At 39.7% G+C, this 14,442-nt stretch overlaps 1 protein-coding gene across 1 annotated transcript; it reads left to right on the top strand.

Annotated features, from left to right (window-relative positions):
* Positions 1 to 7,308: 7,308 nt before the first annotated feature.
* On the top strand, positions 7,309 to 8,091 carry LOC129781723 (pupal cuticle protein-like). Its single transcript, XM_055789296.1, has 2 exons — positions 7,309 to 7,377; positions 7,435 to 8,091. The coding sequence occupies exons 1-2, from the start codon at positions 7,366 to 7,368 to the stop codon at positions 8,089 to 8,091; spliced, it is 669 nt and encodes a 222-aa protein (XP_055645271.1). The 5' UTR covers positions 7,309 to 7,365.
* Positions 8,092 to 14,442: the final 6,351 nt, after the last annotated feature.

The raw sequence follows: 14,442 nt of genomic DNA, 5'->3' as shown, positions 1-14,442 counted from the left end.
TCTCACTCTCCTTCTCGCTCCCACTCCCGTTCTCGCTCCCCCTCACGATCCCGCTCCCACTAAACTCCCGATCACGTCACCCAACCCTGCTGTTTCCGCTTCCGCTCAACAATCGACCCCACTTTCCTCTCCTGTTGTGTCTCCACCCCGTGTCAAGGTTTATCCAGAAAATGCAACTGGAACTGGCCCATGGGTTGTTTTCTTCCGACCTAAACCTAAAGGAAAATCCCTGAATGTCATTCAGATCATGAAAGATTTGACAAAAAATTATTCCTCCGTGGTCGAAATTTCCAAGGTTCGCCCGAACAAACTGCGTGTTGTCGTGGCTGATCGGAAGCAAGCTAACGAGATTGTTGTCGACAAGCGGTTCATTTTAGAATATCGCGCATACGTGCCCTGCCATAACGTAGAAATTGCGGGAGTGATTACAGAAACGGGTCTGACGTGTGAATTTATTAAAAAAGGAAATGGAAAGTTCAAGAAGCTCCCCTCGATGGAAGTCGAGATCTTGGACTGTCGCCAATTAGGCAAAGTCTCCCAGGAAGGGAGAGAAACTAAATTCACGCCGTCCGACTCGTTTCGAGTAACTTTTGCTGGTTCCGCTCTCCCTGACTACGTTATGGTGGACAAATTGAGACTGCCGGTGCGACTCTTTGTGCCAAAGCCCATGACTTGCAACAAATGCAAGTCAGTTGGTCACACTTCAGATTATTGTGCCAACAAGGAGCGCTGTGCAACTTGCGGAGAGCAACATGTGGGGGAATCCTGCAGTGCGACTGAGCATAAATGTCCATATTGCGGGGGAACTCCACACGCGCTCTCAGCTTGTGAAACTTATAAGAGTCGCTGGGAGAAACAGAAGCGCTCTTTAAAGGAACGCTCGAAGCGCACATTTGCGGAAATTTTAAAGGGCGCTTCTCCACTGACTCAACAACAACAACCAATCTCAACACACAATACTTTTTCCTCGTTGCCAGTTGATGAAATGGAAGCGGACACAGCTAGCGGGGACACACCGTTTATTTCCAAAGGGAATCCCCGGCGCAAGAATGTGACCACTCCCAAAGTTCAAGAACAAGTCCCCCCGGTGATACCCCCTGTTAGCTTGCCTAAAAAATCGAGTGCCGCGGACAAGCAAAATCAGGTTCCCCCTGGCTTCCGTGGGAATAGTTCACCTTCGAACGACCCAGCACTCGAGGGGACATCAAAAACCCCAACTGTCCCTGTTTTTCCGTCCAGCTCAACTTCCCAATCGGGATTTATAAAGTTGACTGACCTTGTGGATCAAATCTTCACGTGTTTTAATGTTTCCGACTCCATCAGAACCATTGTCATCTCAATGCTTCCAGTATTAAAGACAATTTTGCAACAATTGATGCAAACATGGCCCCTCCTTGCAATGATTATCTCTCTTGATGTCTAATTTAAATAGAGAGGTCGGAGATATCACTGTTTTACAGTGGAATTGTCGTAGTCTCATCCCTAAATTGGATACATTCAAATTTTTAATTCATAAATTCAATTGTGATGTTTTTGCTCTGTCCGAAACTTGGCTTTCTTCGCGAGATGATCTCTCTTTCCATGATTTCAATATTATACGCTTGGACCGTGATGACAGATACGGAGGGGTGCTATTGGGGATCAATAAGTGCCACTCATTTTTTCGAATTGACCTTCCACCTATTGGAGGGATTGAAGCTGTTGCTTGTCATGCAAACATCAGAGGAAAAGACCTCTGTATTGTCAGCTTGTATTGGCCTCCGAGAGCTGCGGTTAGCCGCAAGCAACTTGTTGACATGTGCTCACTCCTTCCTGAGCCACGATTGATCTTGGGAGACTTCAACTCTCACGGAACTGCCTGGGGGGAACAGTACGACGACAATCGTTCATCGTTGATATATGACCTTTGTAACAGCTTCAATATGACCGTTTTGAATACTGGGGAAACAACACGTGTACCTAAACCTCCTGCTAACCCAAGTGCTCTTGACCTCTCGCTTTGCTCGAATTCACTATCGTTAGATTGCAAGTGGAATGTAATCCAGGACCCCAACGGTAGTGATCACTTGCCAATCAAAATTTCCATCACCATTGGGTCGAATTCTTCTGAATCTATAAACATGGCATATGACCTCACAAGACACATTGACTGGAAAAAATATGCGGACGCGATTGCTCTAGCCATCAATTCCAGAGATGGTTTACCTCCATTGGAGGAGTATAACTTCCTTTCTCGTTTGATCTACGACAGCGCAGTTCGCGCTCAAACGAAACCCATCCCAGGCTCCACTATTCGTCGAAGGCCTCCCAATCCATGGTGGGATAGCCAATGTTCCAAGCTTTATCAGGATAAATCGAACGCATTCAAAGCTTTTCGGAAACGTGGAACCCCTGAAAATTTTCAATCGTATTTGGACCTTGAAAATCAATTTAAAAACTTGATCAAAGGGAAAAAACGTGCTTATTGGCGAGATTTCGTGGGAGGTTTGTCACGAGAAACGTCAATGAAAAAATTATGGAAAGTGGCTCGAAACATGAGAAATCGCTCTTCAACGAATGAAAGCGAAGAATATTCACATCGATGGATTTTTAATTTTGCACGGAAGGTTTGTCCTGATTCCGCTCCTGTGCAAAAAATTGTTCGAGATATACCACAAGATCAAGGTGCGATCTTGATTCCGAGTTTTCGATGGTAGAATTCTCTCTTGCTCTCCTTTCATGTAACAATTCTGCTCCGGGATCGGATAGAATTAAGTTCAACTTGCTGAAAAATCTCCCTGATGTGGCGAAACATCGCTTGTTGAATTTATTCAATCGGTTTCTGGAACATAATATTGTTCCAGATGATTGGAGACAAGTACGAGTTATAGCTATTCAAAAACCCGGAAAACCCGCGTCCGACTTCAATTCGTACCGCCCAATAGCAATGCTGTCTTGTATACGGAAATTGTTGGAGAAAATGATCTTGTTTCGCCTTGATCGATGGGTAGAAACGAATGGCTTACTCTCAGATACACAATATGGGTTCCGCAGGGGCAAGGGGACGAATGATTGTCTTGCGTTGCTTTCTTCAGAAATTCAAATGGCTTACGCCGAAAAAAAACAAATGGCTTCAGTATTCTTGGACATAAAGGGGGCCTTTGATTCAGTTTCGATAGAGGTCCTGTCAGACAAATTATACTCTCGGGGTCTGCCGCCTCTATTGAATAATATGTTATATAACTTGCTTTGTGAGAAACATTTGAATTTTTCTCACGGGGATTCGACAGTAAGTCGGGTCTCCTACATGGGACTCCCCCAGGGCTCATGTTTAAGCCCCCTTTTGTACAACTTCTATGTAAGCGACATCGACAATTGCCTTACACAAAATTGCAGCCTAAGACAACTTGCAGATGATGGAGTGGTGTCTGTCGTAGGATCAAACGAATCCGACCTGCAAGGACCCTTACAAGATACTTTGAACAATTTTTCAACCTGGGCCATTGGGCTAGGGATCGAATTCTCCACGGAGAAAACAGAGATGGTGGTTTTTTCTAGGAAGCATAGACCAGCAAAACCAAAGCTTCAACTTTTGGGTAAACCGATCACTCATGCTATGTCATTCAAATATCTTGGGGTCTGGTTCGACTCCAAATGTACTTGGGGGGCCCATATTAGGTATCTGAGTAGAAAATGTCAACAACGAATAAACTTTCTCCGTACAATTACCGGCACCTGGTGGGGAGCCCACCCCGAAGATCTTATAATGTTGTATCGAACAACTATTCTCTCAGTGATGGAGTATGGCAGTTTCTGTTTTCAATCAGCTGCCAAAACACACCTCATTAAACTCGAGCGAATTCAGTATCTTTGTCTCCGTATTGCGTTGGGATGTATGCCCTCAACGCATACCATGAGTCTCGAGGTTTTGGCAGGCGTACTCCCACTAAAAGATCGCTTCAATTTATTATCTCTTCGGTTCCTCATCCGGTGTAAGGTTATGAACCCATTGGTGATCGGAAATTTTGAGCAGCTGATCGAGCTAAATCTTCATTCTGGATTCATGAGCTCATATCATGAAATCGTCTCCATGCAGGTTGATCCTTCTTCGTATATTCCCAACCGTGTTTGTTTTCCTGACTACATCATTTCCTCTGTGCATTTTGATCTGTCCATGAAGCAGGATATCCATGGAATTCCAGATTATCATCGATCGGGGATCGTTCCTACGATTTTCGAAGCAAAGTATGGGCGTGTCAATTGTGATAATATGTACTTTACTGATGGGTCCTCTATGAATGAGTCCACAGGATTTGGAGTGTTCAACAATTTTTTTAGCACCTCACACAGTCTTCAGTATCCTTGCTCAGTGTATATTGCTGAATTGGCAGCAATACACTGGGCGCTGGACAGCGTCGCCTCACGACCTGTTGAACACTATTACATTGTAACGGATAGTCTTAGCTCTGTCGAAGCTATCCGTTCAGTGAGGCCGGAAAAGCACTCGCCGTACTTCCTTGAGAGAATACGAGAAATTTTGAGTGCTTTATCCAGACGCTGTTATGTCATTACCTTTGTCTGGGTCCCTTCACATTGCTCAATTCCGGGTAATGAGAGGGCTGACTCATTAGCAAAGGTAGGTGCAATTGAAGGCGAAATTTATCAGCGTCAAATCGCCTTCAATGAATTTTATTCTTTAGTTCGTAAAAATACCATCGTTAACTGGCAACGCAAATGGAACGAAGATGAATTGGGCCGGTGGCTCCACTCAATTATCCCTAAGGTTAGCCTCAATCCGTGGTTCAAAAGTCTGGACTTGAGTCGGGACTTTATTCGCACCTTCTCCCGACTCATGTCCAATCACTGTTCGTTAGACGCGCTGCTTTTTCGTTTTAATCTTGCCGACAGCAGTCTCTGCGGTTGTGGCCATGGTTACCACGACATCGAACACGTTGTTTGGTCGTGCGAGTTGTATCTTGTCGCCAGATCGAATTTAGAAAACTCCCTTCGAGCTGGAGGAAAGCAGTCCAATGTGCCGGTGAGAGATGTGTTGGCTCGGTTAGACCTTGATTACATGTCCCAAATATATGTTTTCCTTAAAGCTATCGATCTTCGAGTGTGATTGTTCATACATCCTTTTCCCCTCCTTTTCGTCCTTCGCGAGCTATCGGTTCCCTTCCTACTAACATTAGAATAAGTTAAATTGTAAACAAATATTAAATGTAAGGATAGTTTTAAGAATTGAGTGTGAAGTGTCAGTGTGAATGAGAATGTGAATGTGAATGTGAATGTGAATGTGAATGTGAGTGCGAGTGTAAACACACATCTCCTTACATCCCATCCTTTTCCTAATGAAAATGTGTCACCCTTCTAAACTCGAGTCGACCGCGAGTAATCGGTTTCCTATTTCATTAACCATAGAATTAAGGAAACAACATGTTGATATATGCTAGTTGAAATATAGTTAAGAGTTTGGCTCCATTAAACTTATGTAACTGAGCCTGTAAAAATAATCGGATTAATAAAAAAAAAAAAGCACGTATCATGCGCTTGCAAGCGCTTTCGCTCTCGCTCTCGCTTTCGATCGGCTCTATCTTGGTCGTTCGTATGCCAACTGCCAACGCCCAGCTCCCATTCAGGGATCAGGGGTTCTAGCTCAGTAGCTCGCGTGGCTTGGCTGGCGCGCGGTAATGCTAAGATCTTTTACATAGTTCTCGCTCGCGCTCAGCCTAATCAACAAATTCATGTATCAGTTTTTTTCCTGAAGTGAGCGGTGAGTTACCGCTCTTTAAAAAAGAGTGGTAGATCACTCACTCACTTTTAAGAACCAGCTCTTTAGATCAGTTCGCGAGCGGATCGCCCACCTCTACTGCACAATACACGAAAAGTTTGTTTAATTAGCGGGAAAAATCTTAAAACCACTATCGGAAAACTCAAATTTTTTGACGATCAAAGTGCTTGCTGTGTTTATGCTACCGTTTCCCTCTACTTGTGAAGTTTTACCAAAGCTTTCTTATTTTAGGTACATGCGGTTCAACAATAGAAGGAAATGACATTATAAAAAATCCAAGTTGAGCCGTAATTTTTGAGATAAAGGGATGGTCCAAATCATCCCGTGTTACCCTAATCCTGAACACAATTTCCAATTGTTTTTTTTTTTCGCACAAATGGGGCGATGGGGACTCTAAAGTTTGCTTTCCGAGTGTGAATTATATGGGGACGGTTGGAATCTCTTCCAACATCTGGGTTGATGGGCTGGGCTAATTGATGGCTTCGGAACATGGAATTACGCGAAATAAAGGTTGTTCGTATCCATATTGTCTGACCACAACGGCACTTCCGGCAAGCTTTCGACCACTCGCTGGCTGAAGTGAAACTGAAATGAATATAGTCAATTACATCTCCGTAAACTCCCGCTCAATTATAACCTTGAGCTGAGAGAATTGAGTTTAAGCTTAATGTTAACTATTTTACTATTGAAAAATTACTATTGCATGTGAAACAACTCTTTGACCATTAACAGATTAATTGACAATATAATGAATGGAATTTGTTCGTCACACACCGTGTTATTTCCATTCAAAATATTTTACCAAAACATGATATTTTTTGATTGGCGAACCTGATAGTTAGTAAAACATGAGGTATCTGGAAAGCCTGGGGTTTTGAAGCCTGAGAATGCTTGAACCTTGTGGATTTCGAAACGTCTAGATCGCTTGCCTTTCTTCACGGAACAAAATTTAATGCACTTGGGCGCAGTTCACAAATTAAGTAACGTTTAACAATTGTATTGGACTGACATTAATATGCCAAAAGTTTGTAGGCATTAGACAAAGGCATTGAGGTGCTTAGAAACTTGCATACAAATATACTTCTAACGGAACTCTGACCATTATCTAATATTTGCGTCGAGGAGAATCTAGATCAATCCCATGATTCTGAGATTATCCGTTGTGTCAGACTCCCCTGTTGGGACTACCTATCTCATCTCTTTTCGGCCAAAATTGTGCTTGATTCGGCGATAACGACCATAATAATCAGACTCTCCGCGTCATGATTCAATTTTCGATGCGCGGCACGCGTTTACTTAACACAAAAGCCGTCGATCGCAAAAGCTTTTGAAGCTAATTGACTCATTGAGCGGCTCGGTGCATGAATTCAGGTGAATTCCACATGTACCGAAAAACAAATAGAAAAACAAGAATGCATTCGACACTAACGCATCGCATAATTCAAATGTCGTCACTGAAATGTTTCGGATGAGACAAATCGAGAGAAAGATGTATAAATTCGATGGCAATTTACTCGATTGGCACAGTTCATTGACAGATTCCGTCTGTGTCGAGGTTTGCGATCAATTGCAGAGTGAAAACCTATCGTTCCAGTATGAAAACCACTGTAAGTAGATTATCTCAAAAATAATAATTCAGGTTTCTAATACGTTTGTTCCCGAAGGTATTGGCATCCGCTCTGCTCTTTGCATCGTTCTGCTCGGCAGAATATTTTGGTAACAATCCTTACATCGAACAAAGTTGGCAGAAACCAATTTACGTTGGTGCTCCACGAACCCCTTCCACGTTCAGCAGCGTTCCGGAAATCGATGCTGCCAGAGCCGTCCATCTGGCGACCCATTCCGCCACCATAACCGGTCAAGTGCTGCCGGCACCGCATGCGCACAACTCCTGGCATGGTCCCGTCCACATCCCGGTGATCCACAAGGGAGTTCCGCTGGAGACACCCGAGGTACAGCACGCCAAGGCGGCCCACGTTGCAGCCTACGCTGAGACGCTGAAACATCACGCCTCGTCATCTTCCCAGGGGGCCTGGCAGGAACCCCACCACCATCACCACGCTCATCACTCGGCCAGGGTGAACCACGATCATGAGCTGCACCATGCACACAACCCCCACCCGCAACCGTACGGAAGCGGTTGGCACGGACCACAGCACATTCCGGTGATCAAAAATGGGGTTCCGGTGGATACGCCGGAAGTGCGGGAGGCGAAAGCCGCTCATCTTGATGCGCTGGTGAGCGCATTTGCGCACTCTGGCCCTCCGGGCCAGCAGGATGATGGCTTCTATCGGTCCAACTGGGATCATTCCTATTATTGAGAGTAGTCGATAGGTTGGTTGCACGGAGAGTGCCTAGAGAATTCAATTGTAGATACATAAATTAAGAACAGAATAAATTTGGAACGAACATTGATTGAAAATCATACCAGTTTTTCTGTGTCCAATATCTAGTCATAAAATGGTTCTGCTGATTATCATCCAATTAATTGTCCGAAATCAGGGGGTCATTCTTCAAGTAGAGTTAACACATCCATGTGGGATATAAAGCAGACATGGGAAAATATACATCTATATACAATGTTTTAAATTATCAATTCATTGAATTTGCACTACAATCAAACCATTTCCTGTACACTTCACATAACAATGTCAGAAAACGCTAAGCCGTACTTCTTAAATCTAGCAACACTTCGAGAAAAAGAGAGGCCTGAGAGAGAATTGACCGAGAGAGCTTTGTATTCTCGATGTTGGATAATGCGTTGTACCGAGTATAGGAATCATTCTGTGTACGATTTCTGGAGCGAAAGATCTCTCCCAAAATATTCTCTAAGTGTCACGAACCTGGTCACGACAATCCCTTGGGGGGCTTGTAGGGTTCATTTTCGTACTGCAAAAGGATGAATTGACCGCGATACAGCTGAGTAATTCAACCGATCGGCTCGATCGCTAAGAAGCTAGATTACACTTGTCGTCATTTATTATTATACGACGAAGCAATAATTGTCTAAATAGATTTATTTCTCAAATTCGCCAATGTTAGTTCCTTAAAACAGGGCGTTCTCGAAATAACACAAACAAAATTAAATATTCTTATTTTGGGATGGCTGGTGACTGCTAAAATTACCTTTCTCTTTCTCTTTCTTCTCTTTCTCTTTCTCTTCTCTTTCTCTTTCTCTTTCTCTTTTCTCTTTCTCTTTCTCTTTCTCTTTCTCTTTCTCTTTCTCTTTCTCTTTCTCTTTCTCTTTCTCTTTCTCTTTCTCTTTCTCTTTCTCTTTCTCTTTCTCTTTCTCTTTCTCTTCTCTTTCTCTTTCTCTTTCTCTCTTTCTCTTTCTCTTTCTCTTTCTCTTTCTCTTTCTCTTTCTCTTTCTTTCTCTTTTCTCTTTCTCTTTCTCTTTCTTCTTTCTCTTTCTCTTCTCTTTCTCTTTCTCTTTCTTCTCTTTCTCTCTCTTTCTCTTTCTCTTTCTCTTTCTCTTTCTCTTTTCTCTTTCTCTTTCCTCTTTCTCTTTCTTCTCTTTCTCTTTCTCTTTCTCTTTCTCTTCTCTCTTTCTCTTTCCTCTTTCTCTTTCTCTTTCATTGGATTTTAAAATGTACTTTTCTTTCTAATTTTTTCTTATACAATGTTAAGTTTTTTTTTAATTTTCCATGTTGAATTTCTTTATTGTTTTAGCATTTGTTGCATTTTTATATATTTTTTTCCTTTTTGAATTTGATACTTTTTTAATTTATGGTTTCTTCAACTTTTGGTTTTGGTTTAATGTCTTGCTTTTTTAATTTTTTTGTCGTGTTTTAATTTATTTTTTTTTGTTATTTTTTTATTTTTTGTCTGTTCAATGTTTTTGCTGTTTAAAGGAAAAAAAACATTTATGTTTTTTTTCCAGTTTACCAATTTACTGCTTTCAATTGTCCCCTTTTTTCAAAATTTCGGTTCCAACAATTTTTGCGTAACTTTTAAAAAGGGTCTATCTGCATTGATCGGTTTGATCGATCGGTTTGATAAACGAGGTTTTCTTCTACACTTTGATCTTCGATGAGTTATTAACGGAATAGAATATCGTTGAAGTGAATCGATCAATGTAACGCGATAATTGGTTTCGTTTTTCAAATGTTAGCATTTATAATTTTTTGGTTGGTCAATTCAAATCATTAAATTGTGATTTGTTTTATCTTTTTTCCAATTCAATTGGTTGTTTTGATTTTGAAATTGTTAGCTCCATGAACTTTTGATTTTTAAATTCGTTTAATTTATTGTTTTGTTTTCATTTTTTGGTTTTATAAAATTTCCCACGTTGTCCCTTTGTTGTTCTTAAAAATTTTGCTTTTTCCAATTTCTCACTTTTTCAACTTTTTGTTCAACTGTGTTTTGTCTTTTTTGTCTTTTAATTTTTTAAATATTTTTTTCAGTTTTCAAGTCTTTTGTTGTTTTTCAGATTTTTTTGCTCTTTCATTTTTTTCCAATGTTTGTTTTTTTAATGATTGCTTTTCTTCTTGTTTCAGAATATGTAAAACCCTTATTTTTTAATTTTTTTCGGCATCTCAACCTTTGGTTTTTCATATTTTTTTTTATTTTTGCAAATTTAAATTTATTTAACTATCCACTTTTAATTTTTTGATGGTTAATCAATGATTGATTTTTTTTTTCATTTTATTTCTTTTCGAAATTTTGGATTTATTCAATTTTGATTTTGATTTGAATTTTCATTTTGTCACATTTCGCCTTTTTCTTTCAGGTTTTATGTTTACTTTTCGCGTTTTAAATGATTAAAAAATTCCAATGTAATGTATGACCTTTTCAATATTTATTTTTTTCCAAAATTTTTCCAAATCAATTTCGCTTTGTAAAAATTATGTGTTTTTTTCAATTTTTGTCATTTATAATTTTTCCTTTAATTCATATATTATTTTGTTTTTTTCAACTTTTCGCGTTTCTGAATGGTCGTTTGCTCGATTTTGATGTTTTTTTTGTTTATTAATCATTTATCAATTTTTTTTTATTCTACATTTATCAATTTCAGCTTCACAGTTTAACAGTTTTACAGTTTTACAGTTTTACAGTTTTACAGTTTTACAGTTTTACAGTTTTACAGTTTTTACAGTTTTACAGTTTTACAGTTTTTACAGTTTTACAGTTTTACAGTTTTACAGTTTTACAGTTTTACAGTTTACAGTTTTACAGTTTTACAGTTTTACAGTTTTACAGTTTTACAGTTTTACAGTTTTAACAGTTTTACAGTTTTACAGTTTTACAGTTTTACAGTTTTACCAGTTTTACAGTTTTTACAGTTTTACAGTTTTACAGTATTACAGTATTACAGTATAACAGTTTTACAGTTTTACAGTTTTACAGTTTTTACAGTTTTACAGTTTTACAGTTTTACAGTTTTACAGTTTTACAGTTTTACAGTTTTACAGTTTTACAGTTTTACAGTTTTACAGTTTTACCGTTTTACAGTTTTACAGTTTTACAGTTTTACAGTTTTACAGTTTTACAGTTTTTACAGTTTTACAGTTTTACAGTTTTACAGTTTTACAGTTTTATAGTTTTACAGTTTTACAGTTTTACAGTTTTACAGTTTTACAGTTTTACAGTTTTACAGTTTTACAGTTTTACAGTTTTACAGTTTTACAGTTTTACAGTTTTACAGTTTTACAGTTTTACAGTTTTTACAGTTTTACAGTTTTACAGTTTTACAGTTTTTACAGTTTTACAGTTTTACAGTTTTACAGTTTTACAATTTTACAGTTCTACAGTTTTACAGTTTTACAGTGCTTTCCACAAAAGTTGACGGTTACGTCCTTTCTTTTTTCCTTTTTTCAATTTTTAATTTATTGAATGGTAAGTTTTTTTTTATAATTTCAGGTTTTCATGTTTTTCGCTATTCCAATCTTCCGCTTTTCCCATGTAATAATTTCACAATTTGTTTTTTTTTGCTATGTATTTTTGAGGAAAAAAATCTTCAATCCATTTATTTTTGGTTTTCAAAATTTGAATTATTCCTGTATTGTACTGTATTGTTGTTTTTTTTATATTTTATGTATTTTTTTTTGAACACATCTTTCGCTTATACAGTTCTTGTTTTTTGTTACAATTTATCACTTTTCTTTTTTTTCTCCCATAGTTGTTCAATTTTTCACTTTTTCAATGTTTGATTTTCATTCTTTAGCTTTCAGTTTCAGTTTTTGTTCCTGAAATTTTCGCTTTTCCAAATTTTGTTAATTATTTTTGTAATTTTTTACATTTTTTTTGAAATTTTGTTACTGTTCGTTTGTTAATTTTTAGGGTTTTTGGTTTCTTTTTCGTTTTTAATTTTTCTAGTTTGGTCTTGATTTTTTTCCAATGTTAATTTTTTTAATGTTTGCTTTTTGTTTGTGTTCAAATATGTCGGTTTTCAAAAACTTCAAATTAAAAAAAAAAAACAATTCATATTTCTCCTATTTCATTCAGGTTTTATATATACTTTTTGCTTTTTTGATGATTGTTTTAATTACAATGTTCGAATTCTTCATTATTTCCTCTCACCAGTTTTTGGGTTTTTCAATTTCGTTTTATGAATTTTTGTGTTATTTTCAATTTTTCGCATTTTTCATTTTTGTTTGTGATTTAAATAACAATTTTCTGGGTTTTTTTTTTCAATTTTATGCTTTTTTAAGTGGTAATTTTCAGGGTTCATTTTTATCAATTACTCGTTTTTGCATTTTTACAGTTTTAGATTTTTTTTTGCTTAGATTCATGTTCCTGAGTTTGAAACATTAGATCTTGGGTTCCAGTTTTTTTTTCATTATATTTGTTCCAGAAATCAAATGCCTATTCACATGGTCAGAGTGAAAACTGAAAATAGAGCGCATTTTGTGATGATTTTTTCTTCTCCTTCTCCTTCTCCTTCTCCTTCTCTCCCTTCTCCTTCTCCTTCTCCTTCTCCTTCTCCTTCTCCTTCTCCTTCTCCTCTTCCTTCTCCTTCTCCTCTCCTTCTCCTTCTCCTTCTCCTTCTCCTTCCCTTCTCCTTCTCCTTCTCCTTCTCCTTCTCCTTCTACTTCTCCTTCTCTTCTCCTTCTCCTTCTCCTTCTCCTTCTCCTTCTCCTTCTCCTTCTCCTTCTCCTTCTCCTTCTCCTTCTCCTTCTCCTTCTCCTTCCTTCTCCTCTCCTTCTCCTTCTCCTTCTCCTTCTCCTTCTCCTTCTCCTTCTCCTTCTCCTTCTCCTTCTCCTTCTCCTTCTCCTTCTCCTTCCTCCTTCTCCTTCTCCTTCTCCTTCTCCTTCTCCTTCTCCTTCTCCTTCCCTTCTCCTTCTCCTTCTCCTTCTCCTTCTCCTTCTCCTTCTCTTCTCCTTCTCCTTCTCCTTCTCCTTCTCCTTCTCCTTCTCCTTCTCCTTCTCCTTCTCCTTCTCCTTCTCCTTCTCCTTCTCTCCTTCTCCTTCTCCTTCACCTTCTCCTTCTCTCTCCTTCTCCTTCTTCCTTCTCCTTCTCTTCTCCTTCTCTTCTCCTTCTCCTTCTCCTTCTCCTTCTCCTTCTCCTTCTCCTTCTCCTTCTCCTTCTCCTTCTCCTTCTCCTTCTCCTTCTCCTTCTCCTTCTCTTCTCCTTCTCCTTCTCCTTCTCCTTCTCCTTCTCCTTCTCCCTTCTCCTTCTCCTTCTCCTTCTCCTTCTCCTTCTCCTTCTCCTTCTCCTTCTCCTTCTCCTTCTCCTTCTCCTTCTCCTTCTCTCTTCTCCTTCTCCTTCTCCTTCTCCTTCTCCTTCTCCTCTCCTTCTCCTTCTCCTTCTCCTTCTCCTTCTCCTTCTCCTTCTCCTTCTCCTTCTCCTTCTCCTTCTCCTTCTCCTTCTCCTTCTCCTTCTCCTTCTCCTTCTCCTTCTCCTTCTCCTTCTCCTTCTCCTTCTCCTTCTCCTTCTCCTTCTCCTTCTCCTTCTACTTCTCCTTCTCCTTCTCCTTCTCCTTCTCCTTCTCCTTCTCCTTCTCCTTCTCCTTCTCCTTCTCCTTCTCCTTCTCCTTCTCCTTCTCCTCTCCTTCTCCTTCTCCTTCTCCTTCTCCTTCTCCTTCTCCTTCTCCTTCTCCTTCTCCTTCTCCTTCTCCTTCTCCTTCTCCTTCTCCTTCTCTCCTTCTCTTCTCCTTCTCCTTCTCCTTCTCCTTCTCCTTCTCCTTCTCCTTCTCCTTCTCCTTCTCCTTCTCCTTCTCCTTCTCCTTCTCCTTCTCCTTCTCCTTCTCCTTCTCCTTCTCCTTCTCCTTCTCCTTCTCCTTCTCCTTCTCCTTCTCCTTCTCCTTCTCCTTCTCCTTCTCCTTCTCTTCTCCTTCTCCTTCTCCTTCTCCTTCTCCTTCTCCTTCTCCTTCTCCTTCTCCTTCTCCTTCTCCTTCTCCTTCTCCTTCTCCTTCTCCTTCTCCTTCTCCTTCTCCTTCTCCTTCTCCTTCTCCTTCTCCTTCTCCTTCTCCTTCTCCTTCTCCTTCTCCTTCTCCTTCTCCTTCTCCTTCTCCTTCTCCTTCTCTTCTCCTTCTCCTTCTCCTTCTCCTTCTCCTTCTCCTTCTCCTTCTCCTTCTCCTTCTCCTTCTCCTTCTCCTTCTCCCTTCTCTTCTCCTTCTCCTTCTCCTTCTCCTTCTCCTTCTCCTTCTCCTTCTCCTTCTCCTTCCTCCTTCTCCTTCTCCTTCTCCTCTTCTCCTTCTCCTTCTCCTTCTCCTTTCTCCGTCTCCTTCTCCT

Source organism: Toxorhynchites rutilus, unplaced genomic scaffold, assembly GCF_029784135.1.
Source record: "Toxorhynchites rutilus septentrionalis strain SRP unplaced genomic scaffold, ASM2978413v1 HiC_scaffold_191, whole genome shotgun sequence".
Lineage (NCBI taxonomy): Eukaryota > Metazoa > Arthropoda > Insecta > Diptera > Culicidae > Toxorhynchites > Toxorhynchites rutilus.
The sequence above is the reverse complement of the archived record's forward strand: the minus strand, read 5'-3'. Positions and strand labels throughout refer to the sequence as shown.